This window comes from Miniopterus natalensis, chromosome 4 (genome assembly GCF_054644295.1).
Source record: "Miniopterus natalensis isolate mMinNat1 chromosome 4, mMinNat1.hap1, whole genome shotgun sequence".
In the NCBI taxonomy this organism is placed as follows: Eukaryota; Metazoa; Chordata; class Mammalia; order Chiroptera; family Miniopteridae; genus Miniopterus; species Miniopterus natalensis.
In genome coordinates this window covers 70045681-70064210 of record NC_142084.1, presented here as the reverse complement: position 1 = coordinate 70064210, position 18530 = coordinate 70045681, and the positions used below count along the sequence as shown (strand labels likewise).

The window sequence follows — 18530 nt, the reverse complement described above, 5'->3', positions numbered from 1 at the left end:
GGTTTTGTCAAGGAGGAGAGTGTGAGCTGTAGGTACAAAGAGTTGGAATTGACGTGGCTGCTCTCTGGCTCTCTTTTGGGCAAGTTACTGAACCTCTCTGAGGCTTGTCCCCTTATCTGCTATTGGGGGTAGTGATAGCTACTTCATAGGGGTGTGCAGTTTAAATGGAAGTAAAAGAGCAGGCCTAGTCTAGGAAGCTGCCGTCGACAACTGGTCAATAACATGAACAATAATAATAGCAAACATATATTGATTTTTTATATGTTTTCATCTATTTTTAGAGAGAGAGGAAGGGAGAGGGGGACATCTAGAGAGAAACATCGACCAGTTGCCTCTCGCATGCACCCTGCCTGGATATGGAACCTACAACCCCGGCATGTGCCCTGGCCGGGGCATCAAGCCTGCAACCTTTTGGTGCAAGGTAGGAGGCTCAGTCAACTGAGCCACAGGGACCAGGGCAAACATGTGTTGATTTTTAAATCACGTGCGTGGCTCTGTGCTCACCTTTTAAAAATGGCAATTAGCTTTCAGGAGAGGTGGGAGATGCTGGCAGGGGTAACTCGGTGCCATTTGAGAGGAACAGCAGGATCAACGTGCTCGATGAATTTACTGCTAAAGAAAGCAAAGAATATTAATTACTATAGTAACAGGTACGAGCTTTAATTTTCTGTGGGGTCAGCAGAGCCTGTCCGTCGTTTAGGTAAGGAAGCCAGGCTCAGAGAGGAGAGCGGCTGGCCCGCAACCGCCAAGGCGCACAGCGCCCGAAGGGAGAAGCGGCGCCCAGGAGCCCACGGGGCAGTTGTGGTCACTGGGACCCTCGCACCCGCGCTCTCCCCAGGCCTCCGCCCAAGATGCGGGGCGGCCCGCGCCAGTGGTGCCAGGAGCAAGCCCGCGCTCTCCAGGGAGGCTCAGTCCTCGGGAGGGCCCGGGAGGCGGCGGGAGGCGCGGGCTCGGGGGCGCGGCTCTGCGCTGAGGGCGGGGGCCGGACGGCGAGAGGCCACCCACCCGCGCGCCCTAGGATCCCCCTCCTTCCACACACGCGGCGCCCCTTCTCCGGCGCTGCTGCCGAGCGGGGGCGCAGGGGAGGAGGGGGGCATCCCAGAGGGGATCCCTCCCCCTCCCCCAGCCTCCTGGCGCCCCCGCACCCACGTGAGCGCAGGGCCGGCGCGGATCCCACCCGCTGCACTGCGCGTCCCTGCTCCGCGCCCTCGCCTCCGCCGTGCGGTCTCCACGCCAGCACTGCGCCGTCCCCGGCGGGTCCCCGCTGCCCGAGCCGGGCGCTGTGCGGGGCTCCGGCTCCTGCATCGGACTCAGCGTTCAGGCCGAGGCGCAGGCAGCCGCCCCCACCGCTCCGGACGCTGGTGAGTGGGGGGCACGGCGCCCCGCGAGCGCAGGAGCCCTGAGGTTCAGGGCAGGCGGATCCCGGGCGGGTTTGGCCACCCTGGGGTCAGGCGGGTGGGGCGCCATCTCTGGCCGCTCTGGGTTTCAGCTCCTCCCTGCCCCTTAGAGTCCTGCAGCCGCTCACCTACCGCTCGTTTCCTCTCCCAGGGCCCCCCTGCCAGTCTCCCTCATGCCCATCCCGGTCCGGCATCCGCGGCCTCCGCTCCTGGCAGGCTCCATCTCTGTGTCTGATGCCGTGACCCTTGCCAGGGTTCCGTCCCCTGTCCGTCAGAGGGTTGGTTCCTCCAACTCCGACAGACCTGGCTGTGACTGAGACTTTGGTCACCGCGGCAGGGAGGCTGGTCCAAAGATGTGTGGGAGGTGGCGGTGATGTGTGTGTGTTTGGGACAGTTTATGACGGGGCTTGCCTTCCCAAAGACAGAGGTGTGTGGGGCTAAATAAATGTGGGAATGAATTTGAATGTTCGAAGTTTCTCCGTCTTGTGCCCCAAGTTGTGTGTGTGTGTGTGTGTAGGAATTGTTTGACTCTCACTACATGTCTGAAGTTTCATTTATACAGGGGAGCTGTGTAGGGCCACGAAGGTGTGTGTGGGGTTGTGTGTTGGAAGGTGTGCATGAATGTGGCAAGTGTATGTTGTGTGTTTATTACGGTTAGGGTTATACAATACCTATTGTATGACTGACGCTGCACGAGCACAGTGCATTTCTGAAGGTGTGTCTGGGCTGTATGTCCAAACGGTTCCCTGTGTGTGATTGTGTGTCTGTGTGTCTGTGTGTGTGGCTGTGTATGTGGCAACTGCACATAAGAGGTGTGTGAGGTTGTGTGTCAAGTGTGTGTGTGGTGTGATGTGTGTGATTTCCTTCCTCTTTCCCCTCACCCTTCCAGCTAGGCTAGCGGAGTGTTGAGATAAAATGTATGGGAAGCAGCCTTGCTTTGTCCACCATAATTTGTTTCCGCTTTAGAATGTGGCAGGCTTCCTTTTTCCCCTTGGCTCCGAGGGCTGCCAGCACATCTCAGCGGAGTCTGAAGGTTGGGGCAACCAGTTGGGAGACGGATCCCTGAATCTCTGAAGAGACTTGGGGGCACTGGAAGGGCCACTTACCAAGCAGGAAGCCTAAGAAACAGGGTCAAGAGAATGCCTAAGACCAGGAGAGACTAGTAAAGAGAGAACTCAGAGTGAGGGGAGATGCCCCCGGGGTCAAAGAGAGGCTGAGAAAGGCCCAAGTGAAAGCCAAGATCCTGGGAGAACCATTTGAAGTCAAGTATTGTCTGACAAGTGATGCATACAGGACAGAAAAATTGATAGGTGTCTTCAAGGGACCCATGGGCAGCTTTGAGCTACCACTCAGTGACTGGAAACGTACATCCTGGAGGAGAGGGAGGAAATATGAGTTTCCTGTTTGTGTGTAGTCCCATGTCTGGGATTTTTCACAGCAATGTGAGAAGCAGCATTGATGGATCCATTTGGAGCAGGATCCCAACTGGGGTTTGGCATTGGGGACCTAGAGCTTAGTTAGACCTGGAGAATTGAGGTAGATGGCCCATCCCTCAGATATGGGGGGAGCAAAGGAGGGCAAGGAAAACAGTGACCTCAGAAAAGTAGCTGCTCAGCCAGTGGCAGGAAAATAACAAAAAGTCCAGGGACCTACTTGCTGGTGGAACTGAGACTTCCTACAGACTCCCAGTTCTGACCTGGATGAATTCAGGCAGTAGGGGTGGGTGAGGAGAGGTATCCGAAGCTGTGATCCCTCGAGACTAGCTGGGCCAGGCCAAGTTCTTACCAGTGCAGCAATCCCAGGCAAACCAAATATGCACAGAGTTCTGTACAGGATGCAAAATTTACTGCCTTGCTTTGGCTTGGAGAGTTTTACTAACAGTGAAGTGAATCTGGTATATCAATTAGGAGACAGCACACTCAAAAGGGGGGACTGAAAAGAGTTTAAGATAAAGACTATTTACAAAGGTATGAGCAGGGTTAAAGGAAACCAGCATGGCTGGTGTAGCACTCAGGGATCAGCATGAGTGGGGATTCACAGAAGGAGCAGGAGAGGGACACAAGGAGAGTGGAGGCTGTAACAGAGGATGGTCATTTTTTAAAATTGAAATATATTTCACGCATAACATTGAGAAAATTTAAGGTATACGCAGCATATTGTTTTGATATATTTATATGTTGTAATAAATTGCCATTATAGTGAGAGTTAGAACCCATATGACATCAAGAGATCCAAGAACACCCAATGAGGAATGGACAGTCTCTTCAACAAATGGTGTTGGGAAAACAGGATACACACATGCAGAATAATGAAACTGGACCCCTATCTCACACCACTCACAAAAACAAACTCAAAATGGATCAAAGACTTAAACATAAGGCCTGATACCATAAAATTCTTAGGAGGAAACATTAGAAAGAAGATATTGGGCAATGATTTTTGGATATGACACCAAAAGCACAGGCAACAAAAACAAAAATCAACAAGTGGGACTACATCAAACTTAAAAGCTTCTGCACAGCAAAAGAGAGAATTAACAAGACAAAAAGGCAACTTACAGAATGGGAGAAAATTTTTGCAAATCATATATTGGAAAAGGGGTTCATATTCAAAATATATAAAGAACTCATACAACTCAATAACAAAAAAACCACCACCACCAAAACCCAAATCTGATTAAAAAATGGGCAGAGGAACTGTTTAGATATTTTTCCAAGGGAGACATCCAAATGGCCAACAGGCACAAAGGATTGTCTGATGGGATCTGTGGCCTTAGGCAGGGGAACACAGCTCCTGCCAAACAGAGGGGTGACAGGGGAGCTGGGAGAATCAGTGTTCCATCTCCTCCCATTTTCCACTCTCCTGTTGCCTTCCACTGGCCTGACCCAGAGAGGAGCCAGTGGGCAAGGAAGCCTCGGCAATGCCACCTCTAGTGGTCAGTGAGTGAATCTAGAGGAATAGCAGAATTCCCGGTACCCCTGGAATAGGGGAACTGCCACTTTTTTTTTGCTGTGAGATCGGGATAGGCAAGGCTGCTTATCTTTCAGGAATCGGAGGCCCATGCCCAGGATCCATGATTCTTTTAGGAACCCACAGAAATGTTTTCACTTCTTTTAAAGTCAGAAGAAAGAGTCCAGCCAGTGTGGCTTAGTGGTTGAGCATCGACCTATATGATCCAGGAGATCGAGGTTTGATTCCTGGTCAGGGCACATGCCCAGGTTGCAGGCTCAATCCCCAACAGGGGACATGTAGGCGGCAGTTGATCAATGACTCTCTCTTCATTGATGTTTCTCTCTCCCTTTCCCTTCCTTTCTCTGAAATCAATAAAGATATATTAAAAACCAAATCAAATCAGAAGAAAGAATTAAACTTCAAGTCAAAGAAAATGTTTTAATATAAAATATGAGGTGAAATTCACATAACAGAAAACCAACCTTTTCAAAGTGGCAGTGAGTGGCATTTAGTACAATGTTGTACAACCGTCACCTCTACCTAGTTCCAAGGTTAGATATTCACCGTTATACCAATGCGGTCATAAAATATAATTTTAATATTTTCTTAATGGAGGAAGGAGTCCACAGAGGTAAAAGTTCCTCAGGCCCGTGAAAGTCACAATTTCTAAGCTGCCCTATACATGTAAGGTGTGTAGTTGGTAACTGGAGAGGCAGGTGTTTATTTTTATAGGCATTTTATTTAATGTGTATTAAAACATAATTAGCTTTTCAAGTAAAGACCTACAGTAAAGACCGAATGTATCTAAAGTTTCCAGTTGAGATACATTTCTTGCTAATGTAAATAAGATTATATGGATATGGCCAAATTTAAAGAGGAGACACAAAGGTCTGAAGTTGGGGAAACAGTATGTGGTACCCCAGAGAGACTCTGAACATCACATTTCCCTTCAAAGAGGGATCCCAGTGAGCCACTGGGGTCTAGGATTAGCACCATTTCCTTCCCAAGGACTCCCCCCTCTTCCTGTTGCTCACCCAGGCACTTAGGCAGAGCTGCTGCATTTATTGGGCACTCACTGTTTGCCAGGCTCTTGCTGTCATTGACTTTGCTGTTGAAAGCCCATTTGTGAGCATCTCCAGGCACCGAACCATATTAATTTGGGGGGGCTACCCGTTAGGTACCATGTCTAGGGCTCTGCATACGGCGCTTAGCAAAGCCTTGTTAGACTGGTTTGTGAGGTGGGGCAGCGGCCAGTTGCTTGTGATGATCTGGAATAAGGAGAGGGCTGGAGTCGGGCAATGGCAAAGAGCCTGTTACATTGTCTCCTTCCCTGCCGCTCCCCAGCCACGCAGGGACGCAATTATGAGACCTTGACCCTTTTCTGCCAGGACGTGACCCTTGAACCCCAGGCAGTGTCCTCCGGCGTCGCAGTCCCCGCACACCCCAGCAGACTGCCTTCGCCCCTCCCCTGCGTCCGGATTCTCACCAGCGTCCTCCACCCTGCAGCCCTTTCCCCTCTGCCCACATCTGTCCTCTGTCCTCTTCCTCCCCAGGCCCAGGGCCCTCGGTCCCCCGCAGATAGACGATGAGCAGCCACGGCAACAGCCTGTTTCTGCGGGAGAGCGGCCCGCGCCTGGTGCGGGTGGGCTGGCTGCAGCGGCTGCTGGAGGGCGCGCAGCAGAGGGCGCTGCGCACGCGCCTGCGCCTGCAGACGCTCACCCGCGAGCACGTGCTGCGCTTCCTGCGCCGCAACGCGTTCATCCTGCTCACCGTCAGCGCCGTGGTCATAGGTGAGCGGCGGGGGGCGGGACTTCGGGGAAGTCCTGGCGCGCATGTCTCTTCATTCCACCCACTCATTCTCACCAGCGCACATCCATGGCTTGTCCTACCAGCACCCCCCCCCCATGTAGAACACTCACACAGTGCACACGTGCAAAAACAGCTGTGTGTGCACGCAATGTCATATGTATATGTATGTGTACATACACACATGCTCACACTGTACAAATACCTTTTCTGCTTATGAACACACAAGCACGAACACATTATTTTTATGCATGCACAGAACTTACAGTTGCAAAGACGTAAATTCACACAGTTGTATACATACTGGAACTTACAAGCACATGCATTCCTCTGCACACACATTGGCACACTTATGAGCTTAAATGTTTGGAAACTATATACATATAAGTCACACCTATATACACACATGGGAAAAACATATGCATGGGTCCACATATACAAGCACAGACACATGCACAAATGAATGTACGCTGTCACATGTGTGCATATGCGCAGACCTTTACACACAAATTTACATAGTATCAACATGGTAACACATAAATCCATACATTTCTACAAGGTGCACACACACAAACAGAATGCTTCTCTTTTTCTCTCATCTCCATCCACACACACCCTTCTTGGGATGGATGGCTCCTGCTTGGGGCTGAGTGACCCAAACGCCACTCCATGGACCTTTTTGGCCCTAGGGGTCAGCCTGGCCTTTGCCCTACGCCCATACCAGCTCACCTACCGCCAGATCAAGTACTTTTCTTTCCCTGGAGAGCTTCTCATGAGGATGTTGCAAATGCTGGTTCTGCCGCTCATCGTCTCCAGCCTGGTCACAGGTGAGAAAGCCCAGGCCAGTGTTGGCCTTCAAGATCCACCCTACAGCCCAACCTCAAACCTGGAGCTAAAGTGGTCCAAGCATGGGACCACTTCCCCACTTCAGGACCTCAAACATGGAGTGTGCACCTAGCCCAGAGTCCTTGGCCAAAGCCCAGATCCAGATCAAACCCAGGTTCCAGACCCCATATGGCCTACACCACTTATCTCAGTAACTTTTCTATACTTTTCACTGGGGATAAGATGCCAGCCTGCCAGGAACTTAGGGTTAAGGTTAGGGCATCAGGCAGAGGTGAAAGGAAGGCTGTGGTGGGGCAGCCAGGCAAGGTAGCTGGGTTATGGTGTGGATGGTCAGGGAGTGTGATGTGAATCCAGGTGTTTGAGATAGAGGTGACAGGATGGTGGGTGAGGGTGGGATGGAAATACGGATGGATTATGCAGGGGTCAGCACACTTTTTCTGTAAAGGGCCAGATGGTAAATATTTCTACTTTAGAGACTGTATGGTCTCCTTTATGACTACTCAGTTTTGCCATTGTAGCACTAAAGCAGATGCAGATTAATATGTAAAACTTGACTTACAAAAACAGGCAGTGGGCCAGATTTGGTGCCTGGGTGGTTGATTGACAATCTCCAGATTTTGGGATAGGCATGAAGGTAAAGGCATGAAAGGAAATGCCTTCTTGGGTTGGGTTTCCTGGAAGCAGGGCCTGAGATGGGGATATTTACACAAGCAATTTATTCAGGACAGCTCTCAAAGAAACCCACAAGGAAGTGAGGGGAGAGCTTGGGGTGGGAAAGAAACTAAGCAGAGATGTAGGTTCAGAAGAAGACTGGCCTCTTGGCTTGATCCCACAGGGAGCTCTGGAGCATGAGCCACACCACAGAATTGTTCCTCCCAACTCTGATCCCATTGGAGTAAAAGGAACTGGATTTTTGAATCCTTGTACCTGCCACTGACTATAGGTCTGCCATGGGGCTTTTCTGGGCCAGGAAGCTCCTGTTTTCCTCTGAGTGCAATTCTCAGAGTAAGGGGGCAGCATGAACTGTTAGCAGCCAACACACTCGGCAGCTGAAGGATAGGTGTATCAGCCTGGTAAAGGGTGTCTAGATAGGGCAACAAAAGCATCTGCTACGGATAGTGTACAGTGAGCTGGGTTGCAGAGAGGTGTTGCTATGGGTGGATAGTGGGGTGAAGAGTGGAACAAAAGTGAGGTTATAATGCACAACAGGGGTAAGTGGAGGACAGGATGGGGTTGAAAAGGTTAGCTTGGAGCAGAGGAAAGCATGGTGAAGTGGTGGCTGGGATAAAGGATGGGGAGGAAGATGTATATGGAAAACAGAATGGCGGTTGAAGAATGATGTTATGGGCCATGGGTGGTGGTGTGGTGCTGGGTGGGTATAGGAGGAAGGGATGCTTGGTGGAATGGTTGTTGAGCTGGTGGTGTGGGGAAAGAGGACTGGATGGATGGGAGGGTGGGTGGTGAGGTGTGGATGGAGATGCTTGGGTCTGTACCACTTGTCTTCCAGGTATGGCATCCCTGGATAACAAGGCGACAGGGCGCATGGGGATGCGGGCAGCTGTGTACTACATGGTGACTACGGTCATTGCGGTCTTCATCGGTATCCTCATGGTCACCATCATCCATCCTGGAAAGGGCTCCAAGGAGGGGCTGCATCGTGAGGGTCGGATTGAGACCATCCCCACAGCTGATGCCTTCATGGACCTGGTCAGGTGACGTCCTTTCTAATTTTGATGGGAATTCTGGCCCTATGTGCAACAACTTATACTCAAGGAGAGACAAGGGGGACAAGCTGACCCCGTCTGAAATGCAACACCCAAGTTGAGCCTAGTTTTATTGATGCCCATCTTCTGACTTGGAGCCTTGCACAAATCCTCTAAGAGCAGCTGACTCCTAGGGACAGGATATTTTGACCCTTAGCCTAGGGAAGCTGTATCCTGGGATAGGCTCAGGACAGATGGTGTTTGGTATTCCCAAGATCTGTTGGAGAGTGAAGGATTCTCTTAGAACAGCAAGATTTTGCCAGCCCAAATAAGGCTAGCCGTAGTTCTACCCACACCGCTGAGTTGGGGGGAGTTGGAGGAATGCAGGAGCTGTCTGGTTTATTATTTTTTTGAGGTGTCACTGGTGCATGTATATGAATTGAAGTCCCTGTGGTGGCAAAAGTTCCTACTATAGGGCTCAGACAGACCTGAGATGGATTTGAGGTCCATCTGCACCCCTTAATAGCTAGGTGGCTTTGGGTAACTTACATAAATATTTTGTTCTTTGTGTGTGTGTGTGTATAAAATGGGGATATCAAGAGCCCTTACTTTTAGGGTTATTATAGTGTTTAAATCAGAACATATAGGTAAGGTACTTAGCTTACTTACCCTGGACTAGAGTAAGTGTTCAAATGTTGGCTGCCATTATTACTGTTGCCCTTGCTATTATTATTACTATTATCCTAGACACCTTTCCAACATCTAATCTCTTCCCTTTATCTGATGTTTTCCTGCAGAAATATGTTTCCACCCAACCTTGTGGAGGCCTGCTTCAAACAGGTCAGGGGGAAGTGCAGTTTGATCAAGGAGGCTTGGAGGGTGGTGGGAGCTTGCTGCTGAGTGAATGGGCCAGGGGTGAGGGGTGGGAAGATGTGCCTGAGAAAGCAATGGCCATTGGCATGATGTTCAAGGAAGAGTTAGAGAGATGGACATAGGCCAAGGGCTTCCTGGGGATGGTACTAGAAGAAGAACCAAGGCTTCTGACTAGATAGTTGAGGAGACAGGCCCCCAGATCTGAGCATTTCCCAGGGAGCTTGAGAAAAATGCAGACTCTATACCCATTCTTCCATGATCTGGTCATTCACTCATTCATTCGTCTCCTCAGTCACTCCTTCTATGCATTGGTCAAATTATTCATTCACTCATCAGATCTGCTGAATAAGACTCTCCAAGGTATGGGAACCAGGAATCGGTGTTTGAAAGACATTTTTCCAGGTGATTCTGATGCATCCACTGAATTGAGTTTGGCTCCAATCTCTCCATATTTCAGTTCAAGACACAGTACAGCACGAGGTTGGTAACCAGGACCGTTGTGAGGACAGAGAATGGATCTGAGCAGAGCGCCTCCATGCCTCCTCCATCTTCAATGGAGAATGGAACCAGCCTCCTGGAAAATGTCACACGAGCCTTGGGCACCCTGCAGGAGGTGCTGACCTTCGAGGAGATTGTGCCTGTGCCTGGCTCAGCCAATGGCATCAATGCCCTGGGCCTTGTGGTCTTCTCTGTGGCCTTTGGGTTGGTCATTGGCGGCATGAAACACAAGGGCCGAGTCCTGCGGGACTTCTTCGACAGCCTCAATGAGGCTATTATGAGGCTGGTGGGCATCATTATCTGGTGAGTGCTGGACTGTGATAGGGTGAGTGGTGATGGTACAGGGAAGGATGGAGCCAGGGCTGGGAAGTCAGGCTATGGGGCAGCTGCTGATGGAGTCATGGGGACCATTTGACCAAAGTCATTTATATATGCATTGATTCATTCAGTCATTCATTTACTCATTCACTCACTTATTTACTCACTTGATCATTCATTTATTCACTCATTCACTTCCTTGTTCATCTATTCATTCACTCGTTTAGTAATTATACTCATTTTTCCATGCACAGTTCATTCACTCCCTTGTTTGTCTGCACTCATTCAGTATTCTATGGATTGGCCAAATCATCCATTCACTCATTAATTCATTTATACTCATCCTTTCATGCATTGTTTCATTCACTTATTCATTCTTCTATGCATTAGTTAATTCACTCGTTCATATATTTGTCCACACATAATTCATTCATGAATTCATTCATGAGTTAAACCATAGATTAATTAATTTACTTATTCAATCATTTATTCATTTGGACTCATCCTTTGACCCACTTGCTCATTTCTGCAATTATTCACTCTCTCAGGTATTTCCTGCATTCATTCATTCATTTGCTTAACACACTCATTTGTTCATTCACCCTCGTTCATGTCTCGTTTATTCATTTTTTTACTCATTTATCCACTCACTAATTATTCCTTAATTGATGCATGCACTCATTTATTCTTCAAGCTCCTTCATGCCTTCACCAATTTCTTCACTTATTTAACAGACATTTTCCCAGGTTGTCTTTGTTTTGAATTCTGGAATACAAAGATGCATTAGTTCCTACCCTCAAGGAGCTTACAAAGTCTTGGGAGAGACAAACACATACTAGATCAATATAATACAAGGTGGAAGGGTCTATAGTAAAGGTACATTAAAAAGTGTGAACATGGAGAAGGGAGCTAGTGGAGGGATATGCAGTGAACTCCGCCTGGGAAGGTGAGGATGGAGTAATGAATAAGGTCACCTCTTAGCTGGGCCTTGAGAGGTGAGTAGGACACCAACAGGACAGAAAGAAGGGAGAGGCACTTCAAGCAGAGGGAAGAGCCCATGCAAAGCTGAAAGAACCTGAGTTGTTTAGAGCACAGTGAGGAGTTCAGGAAGGCAGGAGCGCATGGAAACTTGGGAGTGGTGGTGGAAGATGTTAACAAGACTCTGGTTCCAAACTGAGAAAGATTTTATATATTATCCCAAATAACTTGAAAGTTGTGTAGGGGGCTAGAGGCCAATATATGAACTTGGAAAAGCAGCTGAGGGGAAAGGGAGGGGGAGCTTATCAAGGATAAGCAAGAAGATTGACAAGGCTATGGAAGGCTCAACTGAATTGAGGACCATGAGTTTATAGTGGTGTCATTGGCAAGGTTGGAAATATCCATATGTGCCAGGTGGCCGAGTATAAGAGGAGAGAAGTGACGTGCAATTGATTCAGAGCTGAGGAATTTTGCAGAGGATGAGCTGGAAGGATGGAGGTGAGAGAGTTGGGAAAGGGGGTTACAGGGTAATCATAGAGGTAGGTGTAAACTTGGAGATAAATCAACAACCACTGACCAGGGCTAACCCTGAGCCCAGCTTGAGTTTGTCTGGAGAAGACCCTGAATCCTCAATCCCACAGACTTAGCTTGAGTTTCATCATTTCTGACCCAAGTTATTGAACCAACTTCCTCAGAGGTCATCACCTCCTCCAATACATCCATCATGACAATGATCAAGCATAGATGGGTGAATGATGACATCACTGGCAGAAACTCACAAGACTAAGCAATGGGCTAGTTTGTGGGGAAAACAGGTGAGCCATTGAAGAGCTCACTTCCATCTCCTCTACTCTCCTTGTCACTCAGTGTTCCAGCCACACTGGTCTTTCTGCTCCTCCATTACTCCCAGCTCATGATCATTTCAGTGTCTTTGCACTGTGCCCGCAATGCCTACCCCTCAGAGATACATGGTTCCTTCTCATCATTCAGGCCTCAGCTTAAATGTCACCTCTTCAGAGAAGCCCTTTCTGACCACTCACATTTAAGCAGCCTCAATCAATGACTATCTTTTGCAGTTATCACCACCTGAAGCTTTTAATTACATGTTTCTATGTGTGCCACATAATTTCCTCATTTGAATGCAAGCACCATGAGGGCAGGGATATGTGACTGCGATATAGTAGGTGCTCAATAGATATTTGTGGAGTGAATGAATAAATAGGTGATTTGATAAGATAGGTTGTTTGTTGTGGGAAATCCAGGTGAAATAGCTCAGGGCTGGTGAATGAGTGAGAATATGAGCTTATAGGAAAGAGAACAGAGGCATGAAAGTGACAGATGTAGAACAGTTGGTGGCAGTGAATAAAGGAAGTTAGAGGGCCAGAGCTAGTGATTATCTGGGCAATGTCCAGGGAAAGAATCCTGAAGACAGTAATTTGGGGCGGGGGGGGCGGGGGAAGGGCTTGAGTGGGGGTGTGCATGAAGGAGAGACCTTATAAGATTGCATGCTCTGGAGGTGTAGGAACTTTTCTGCTGTCTGGGGTTGACCTGTGGGAGAGCAGGAGGAGGAGGTGGGATGTGTTTGTGGGTCCTAGCCCCCTTTATTAACATGTGGGGAAGGCAGGGTGGAGTTGAGTGCTGAATGATGGGCACTGCCTGGCCCTAGGGTCTCACATGGGCAAAGCCTTGGGGGTGCCAGCTCTGGGCTTTAGAGGAAGTCATGAGGGAGCCCTGACAGGTGTCTGATTTGGCCCAGGTACGCACCTGTGGGCATCCTGTTCCTGATTGCTGGGAAGATCCTAGAGATGGAAGACATGGCCGTTCTGGGGGGTCAGCTGGGCATGTACACCCTGACTGTAATTGTGGGCTTGTTTCTCCATGCTGGTGGCGTCCTGCCTCTCATCTACTTCCTCATCACCCACCGGAATCCCTTCCCCTTCATCGGGGGCATGCTGCAGGCCCTTATCACTGCCATGGGCACGTCTTCCAGGTATGACCGTGTCTCCCACCAGTGGCACCCTTCCTAGGTTGTCTTTCACGGGCTCTTGTAGGATACTGCCCTCCCCCTGCTACAGAACCTCTTCTGGGTTGTTCAGTAATGTCAGGGGTTACTGAAGGTGGCCTACCTGGGCACTGACCTTTGCCCTGGGCTGACTCTCCTGACCCCCGTTTCTCCTTTCCTGTGTCTGTTTCATGTGGGGGAGAACCAGCTGCCATTTTTGAGGTTAGGATGAGGGTTCCTACATGCCCCATGTTCTCAGTCATTTTCTGGCTCAGAGGGTCTCATTGTCTTTGAGATGGTGTCCGGAAGCTCTCTTGGCCTTCTCCTTTGAGGGGTTTTCAGGCAGTTAATAAAGAGCTCCCCTTCCCCCCATCCTAATTTAAAACAATTTGAGAATATCACAAACACCAGCCAGATGGAAGAAAAATACCGTGGTTTTTTATTGCCCATAACACTGATTGAATACTGTGCCTTCTGATCTGTGGCCAAGTAGGATTGATGCCATTGTATCCCAGAATTAAACTCACCTGGTCACCACAGGGTTGGACACCCAAAGGCCCTCTCTGTGTTCAGGTTTCTGACCACATAACATAAAGCTGACCAGACAGAGCACATGTTTTGTGGGCAGGCTGACCCCAAATGAGATGCTCACTTTTAAAAATATATATATATCTTTATTGATTTCAGAGAGAGGAAGGGAGAAAGAGAGAGTTGAAACATCAACGATGAGAGAGTCATTGATCGGCTGCTTCCCGCACGCCCCCTACTGGGGATCGAGCTCACAGCCTGGGCATGTGCCCTGACCGGGAATCAAACCCTGATCTCCTGGATCCTAGGTTGATGCTCAACTGCTGAGCCACGCCCCGCCGGGCGAGATGCCCACTTTTTTGACAAAACTCACCCTACAGTTAAGTCACTATTCTTCTCTAGGGAGTGGAAGGGAGAGAGGCTGAGAGGATTAGTGTAGCCAAGGTCACTCCCTGACCAAACATGGGGAGTGGGCATAGTGCTCCTCTGAAATACCCCTCTCAGCCCGAGAGGAAGGAAGTCAGAAGATCTTTAGTCTTCCCTTTCTGGGGGTGGATAGACTGAACTAGCGGCATGAACTAGTATAGTAATTAGCCTTAAGCTATTGGCTTTAAGTGGGACAAGGGACTTTCAGCCTGGAGGACACCATTGCTGTGTGCTCCCTGTGTCTTGAGGAGTCCCTCTTCCCCATGCAGCTATCAGCCTCTGAAATGTTAGACACCTGCCACCCGCCCCTGTCTCTGGCTTCCACCTGGCCTTCCAATGTTCTCAAGGGGAACCTTCCTTTGGCCTATTGCTGCTCCAGCCCCGCACCACCGTCCCCTGCTCTCAGCCCCTGGGGCTCTCTCCCCCAGCTCTGCGACACTGCCCATTACCTTCCGCTGCCTGGAGGAGGGCCTGGGTGTGGACCGCCGCATCACCAGGTTCGTGCTGCCTGTGGGGGCCACTGTCAACATGGATGGCACTGCCCTCTACGAGGCCCTGGCAGCCATCTTCATTGCCCAAGTCAACAACTACGAGCTCAACCTGGGCCAGATCACAACTATCAGGTGAGATGGTCTTGGTGGGACCTGCCAGCAGGTGAGACCTAAGAAGTCATTAGCTTGGCTTAATGGAGGAGGCAGCCTCAGCTCAAGGTCAAGGGAGGCCTTGGATGTTAGAGGGCAGATGTGGGCAGAGGCCAGTCACCCATTCCAGATGAGGTTCAAGGTAAGACTTTGCAACCTGAGGTTGTCAGGAGCTGGCAGGGTGTTCCAGTCAGATCTCCTCTCAGATGCTATTGTGAGAGATTCCTTTGTCTAGTATTTTCCAAAGTATGGCTGGTGCATTCTAATAACCTGAGGTTCTTGTTATAAATGCGGATTCCTGGGCCCCATCACCTAGGGGTTCTAACTTAGTCATTATGAAAATAACGTGGGCAGTGGTTTAAGAGTCTCTTGCCCAAGGGAAGGGTCTGAGTGAACAGACCCTGACTTCTTCTGTCCCACACTCAGCAGCCCTGTGCTGCCTTTATGTGCGCAGGAAGTACCTGAAGCCCAGGGGGCAGGGGTTGTCTATTTCCTGTGGCCCCTGGAACAGGTCTCATAAGCATTCAATATTAGGGAATAGCCTCTTGTTCAATCAGCCAGCAAATATTTATTGTAGTAGTACTGCCTGGGTTCCAGGAGCTGGGAATATGGCTGTGAGTGACACATTCATGATTCTGCACTGGGTCTTCTGAAACCAGATGGCATAGATGACTCAGGGTCCTGGGCAGGATTTTCATCATAGTTTGGGCTCTGGGAGTAAGGACTCTGCATGGACTTCCAGCAAAAGCTGGCTGGAATGTACTGGACACAACCCTGCAAGGCTCTCCTCTTATTCAGGGATTTTTTTTTGGAAGATGAAGACACTCAGTGTGACTCCTGTGCTAACAGAGCCCAAGGGCCAGTTTCTTGGCTGGTTGGGAATTCCTTCTTTGGACCTGATCTGAGTTTAACCCAGAGAAGTTTGAGTTGGCTTCTTGGATACAACTGGAATTAGCTCATCCCCTTGAAGTGTGTTATGTGCCTCCTAAGGGTACCCACATGCCAGAGCTGGTGTTTAGGGGAGATAGTCTCTCTTACTTAGAATAATGGTAATAATGGCCCTTCTTGAAGCCCCATCATAAAGCACTGTGCTCTTTTACTACTCACAATAACCCATAAGGTAGGTATATGTCTCCCATTCTACAGATGAGGAAACAGAGGCTCTGAGTTTATGTAAAATGTCGTATGGCTAATGAATGGTTCATAGTCCATTCTCTGTCCACCAACCCAAGTGCTCAGTCACTGTTCTGATAGAGGCATCATCTTGGCTAAGTGTCCTAAGTGGCTCCATGTTCACCAGGAAGAGGGGTGTTAACCTCAGGGCACTAATGCCTCCTGGCAAGCTCAGTGGCTTTAGAATTCTTAGCGCACCGTAGCAGGCAATCAGAGTTGATGCAGGAGCTAAAAATCCAGCTTTCTCTTGGTCCAGTCGGACCTGCTCCTGAGGCTGGACCACTATCTCTTTTATTTTCCATGGGTTTTGCCTTTTAGTTTTTCAAAACCATACATCATTTTTTTATTTGCTCAGCATTGTAGACAATTTATTCTTTTGGTTCTAAACTTGGTCTTCTGGAGTTCCATTCCTGGCAGCTGGACCTGGCTATGCCAACCTTCCTATTTCCAGTATATGTGCCTACAAGGAACTCAGTCTCCTGGGTCACAGCTGCTGCCTGGGGTGATTCTTCTGACCTCTTCCAGCCCACAGGCCAGTTTAGTTAAATACCTACTCTTGCATCTACAATGTGAGTTGTCTAAATGTTCAAAAGTCCACCATAGATGGACTTCCAACCGGATCCTGGCAAAGGATGAGAAGACATCTCTGTACTGGCTCTCAATGAAAGTCACATTGGATTTGCCTTTTATTTGGGGGATTTTAATTTAAGATGCCCTGGGGAACTTGCTCCTTCCCTTCTGTGTACCCTTTCTCACTCTCTTTCTCATCTCTCCCTTTCCTTCTCCTGCCTCCCTGTGTTCTTTCTCCCCTTGCAGTATCACAGCAACAGCAGCCAGCGTTGGGGCTGCTGGCATTCCCCAGGCAGGTCTGGTCACCATGGTCATTGTGCTCACATCGGTCGGCCTGCCCACTGAAGACATCACGCTAATCATAGCTGTGGACTGGTTCCTGTGAGTGTCCTTCAGACCCTGCTGCTATCTCTCCTCAAGCCCCTGCTTTCCCTCAAGACCCCCCAACCTATGGGCCCTCATTCCAGCAAGGACACAGAGTTTTAGAATTTTAGAGTGAAAGGGGGCCTTGGAGAATACACCAAACCATGGCCTTTGGACCCCAAATTCCATAGAATTAACCTCGGGAAGTAGGGCAGAAAAGAGACAAGTGGTAGAAGATTTACCCATCAACCAGAAAGGCCCCTTTTTACCTCTTTTATGTAGAAGTCACAAAAGGTGATCCATGGGACAGAGCCAGATTGCAAATATATTTTTTAAAAATATCAACTTTAAAAAAGAAGATTTACATAAAATAAGCCTAGACTTCCTCATTCTGTATGTTGTTCATCTCACAATCCTAATTTTCTATAATGGATGTGTACATCCTTAAAAAATTTGTGTTGCTAAGATCAAATGTGAGCATATCAGAGCTGGTCTGTTCTATATCTGTTAGGAGGGGAAACTGAGGACAGCGAGGGGAGGGGACCTGCTTGGTCAGGGATTGGACTGGAATGTGAACCCCCAGTTCTCAGGCACAGGGAACCCCCTCTGCTGCATCTTCTCCCCTGTGGTGCTCTTCAAGTCTTGCTTAGTAGAGGTTAACGGTTAGTTTTCTGTCCTCTCCCTTCTGCAGTGATCGACTTCGCACAATGACCAATGTGCTGGGGGACTCCATTGGAGCAGCTGTCATTGAGCATTTGTCTCAGCGGGAGCTGGAGCTGCAGGAAGCCGAGCTCACCCTCCCCAGCCTGGGGAAGCCCTACAAGTCACTCATGCCACAAGAGAAGGGGGCATCCAGGGGGCGGGGTGGCAATGAGAGTGCCATGTGAGGGGTGTCTTGGGAAAGACCCACTGCCTGAATGACTGTGTACTGAACTCATATTCTGTCCAATGTGTTTGGGGGAAACTGAGATAAAGGAGCAGGGATGAAAGGATGTCCACTGTCTTCATTTCTCTCTGAGCCTATACTGAGAACTTGAGGGAGGGTGGTGGGTAAGGCGGGGTGGAAATGTTTTCCCTGGGGTTGTGGGTATGGGAAGCATCAAGTTCAACAAAGTGAGGGTCACCTCATGTTCCTTATTTTCTTAAGGAGCAGCATAATTGAAGGAGGTAAAGGAAAACCACTATTTCTCATACTAAAACAACACCTATGGCCTCTGTGTTGGGAGGTCCTGAAGCCCACCTTCAGGTTCCATGATTGGTTAAAAGGACTTACAAAACTCAGAAAAGCTGTGATGCTCACATTTATGGTTTATTCCAGGGAAAGGACACCGATTAAAATCAGCAAAGGCAAGAAGCACATAGGGCAGGCTCCAGGGGACATCAGGTGTGAGCTTCCAGTTGTCCCTTCTTAGTGGAATTGCATGGCTGGTACTTTCTCTCCCACTAATGACATGTG

At 49.1% G+C, this 18530-nt stretch overlaps 1 protein-coding gene across 1 annotated transcript; it reads left to right on the top strand.

The window, feature by feature from the left end:
• The first annotated feature begins 1124 nt into the window (after positions 1-1124).
• On the top strand, positions 1125-18101 carry SLC1A6 (solute carrier family 1 member 6). The gene is made up of 10 exons (XM_016209344.2): positions 1125-1361; positions 5903-6139; positions 6845-6982; positions 8509-8713; positions 9502-9544; positions 10035-10378; positions 13128-13361; positions 14756-14950; positions 16958-17092; positions 17766-18101. The coding sequence occupies exons 2-10, from the start codon at positions 5935-5937 to the stop codon at positions 17959-17961; spliced, it is 1695 nt and encodes a 564-aa protein (XP_016064830.1). The 5' UTR covers positions 1125-1361; positions 5903-5934; the 3' UTR covers positions 17962-18101.
• Positions 18102-18530: the final 429 nt, after the last annotated feature.

Excerpts from the sequence above, each read along its gene's own strand:
- SLC1A6 (XM_016209344.2), top strand. The coding sequence starts at position 5,935 with ATGAGCAGCCACGGCAACAGCCTGTTTCTGCGGGAGAGCGGCCCGCGC. Across the intron at positions 8,714-9,501 it reads GCCTTCATGGACCTGGTCAG|AAATATGTTTCCACCCAACC; the intron begins GTGACGTCCTTT and ends GTTTTCCTGCAG. Across the intron at positions 17,093-17,765 it reads ATAGCTGTGGACTGGTTCCT|TGATCGACTTCGCACAATGA; the intron begins GTGAGTGTCCTT and ends TCCCTTCTGCAG.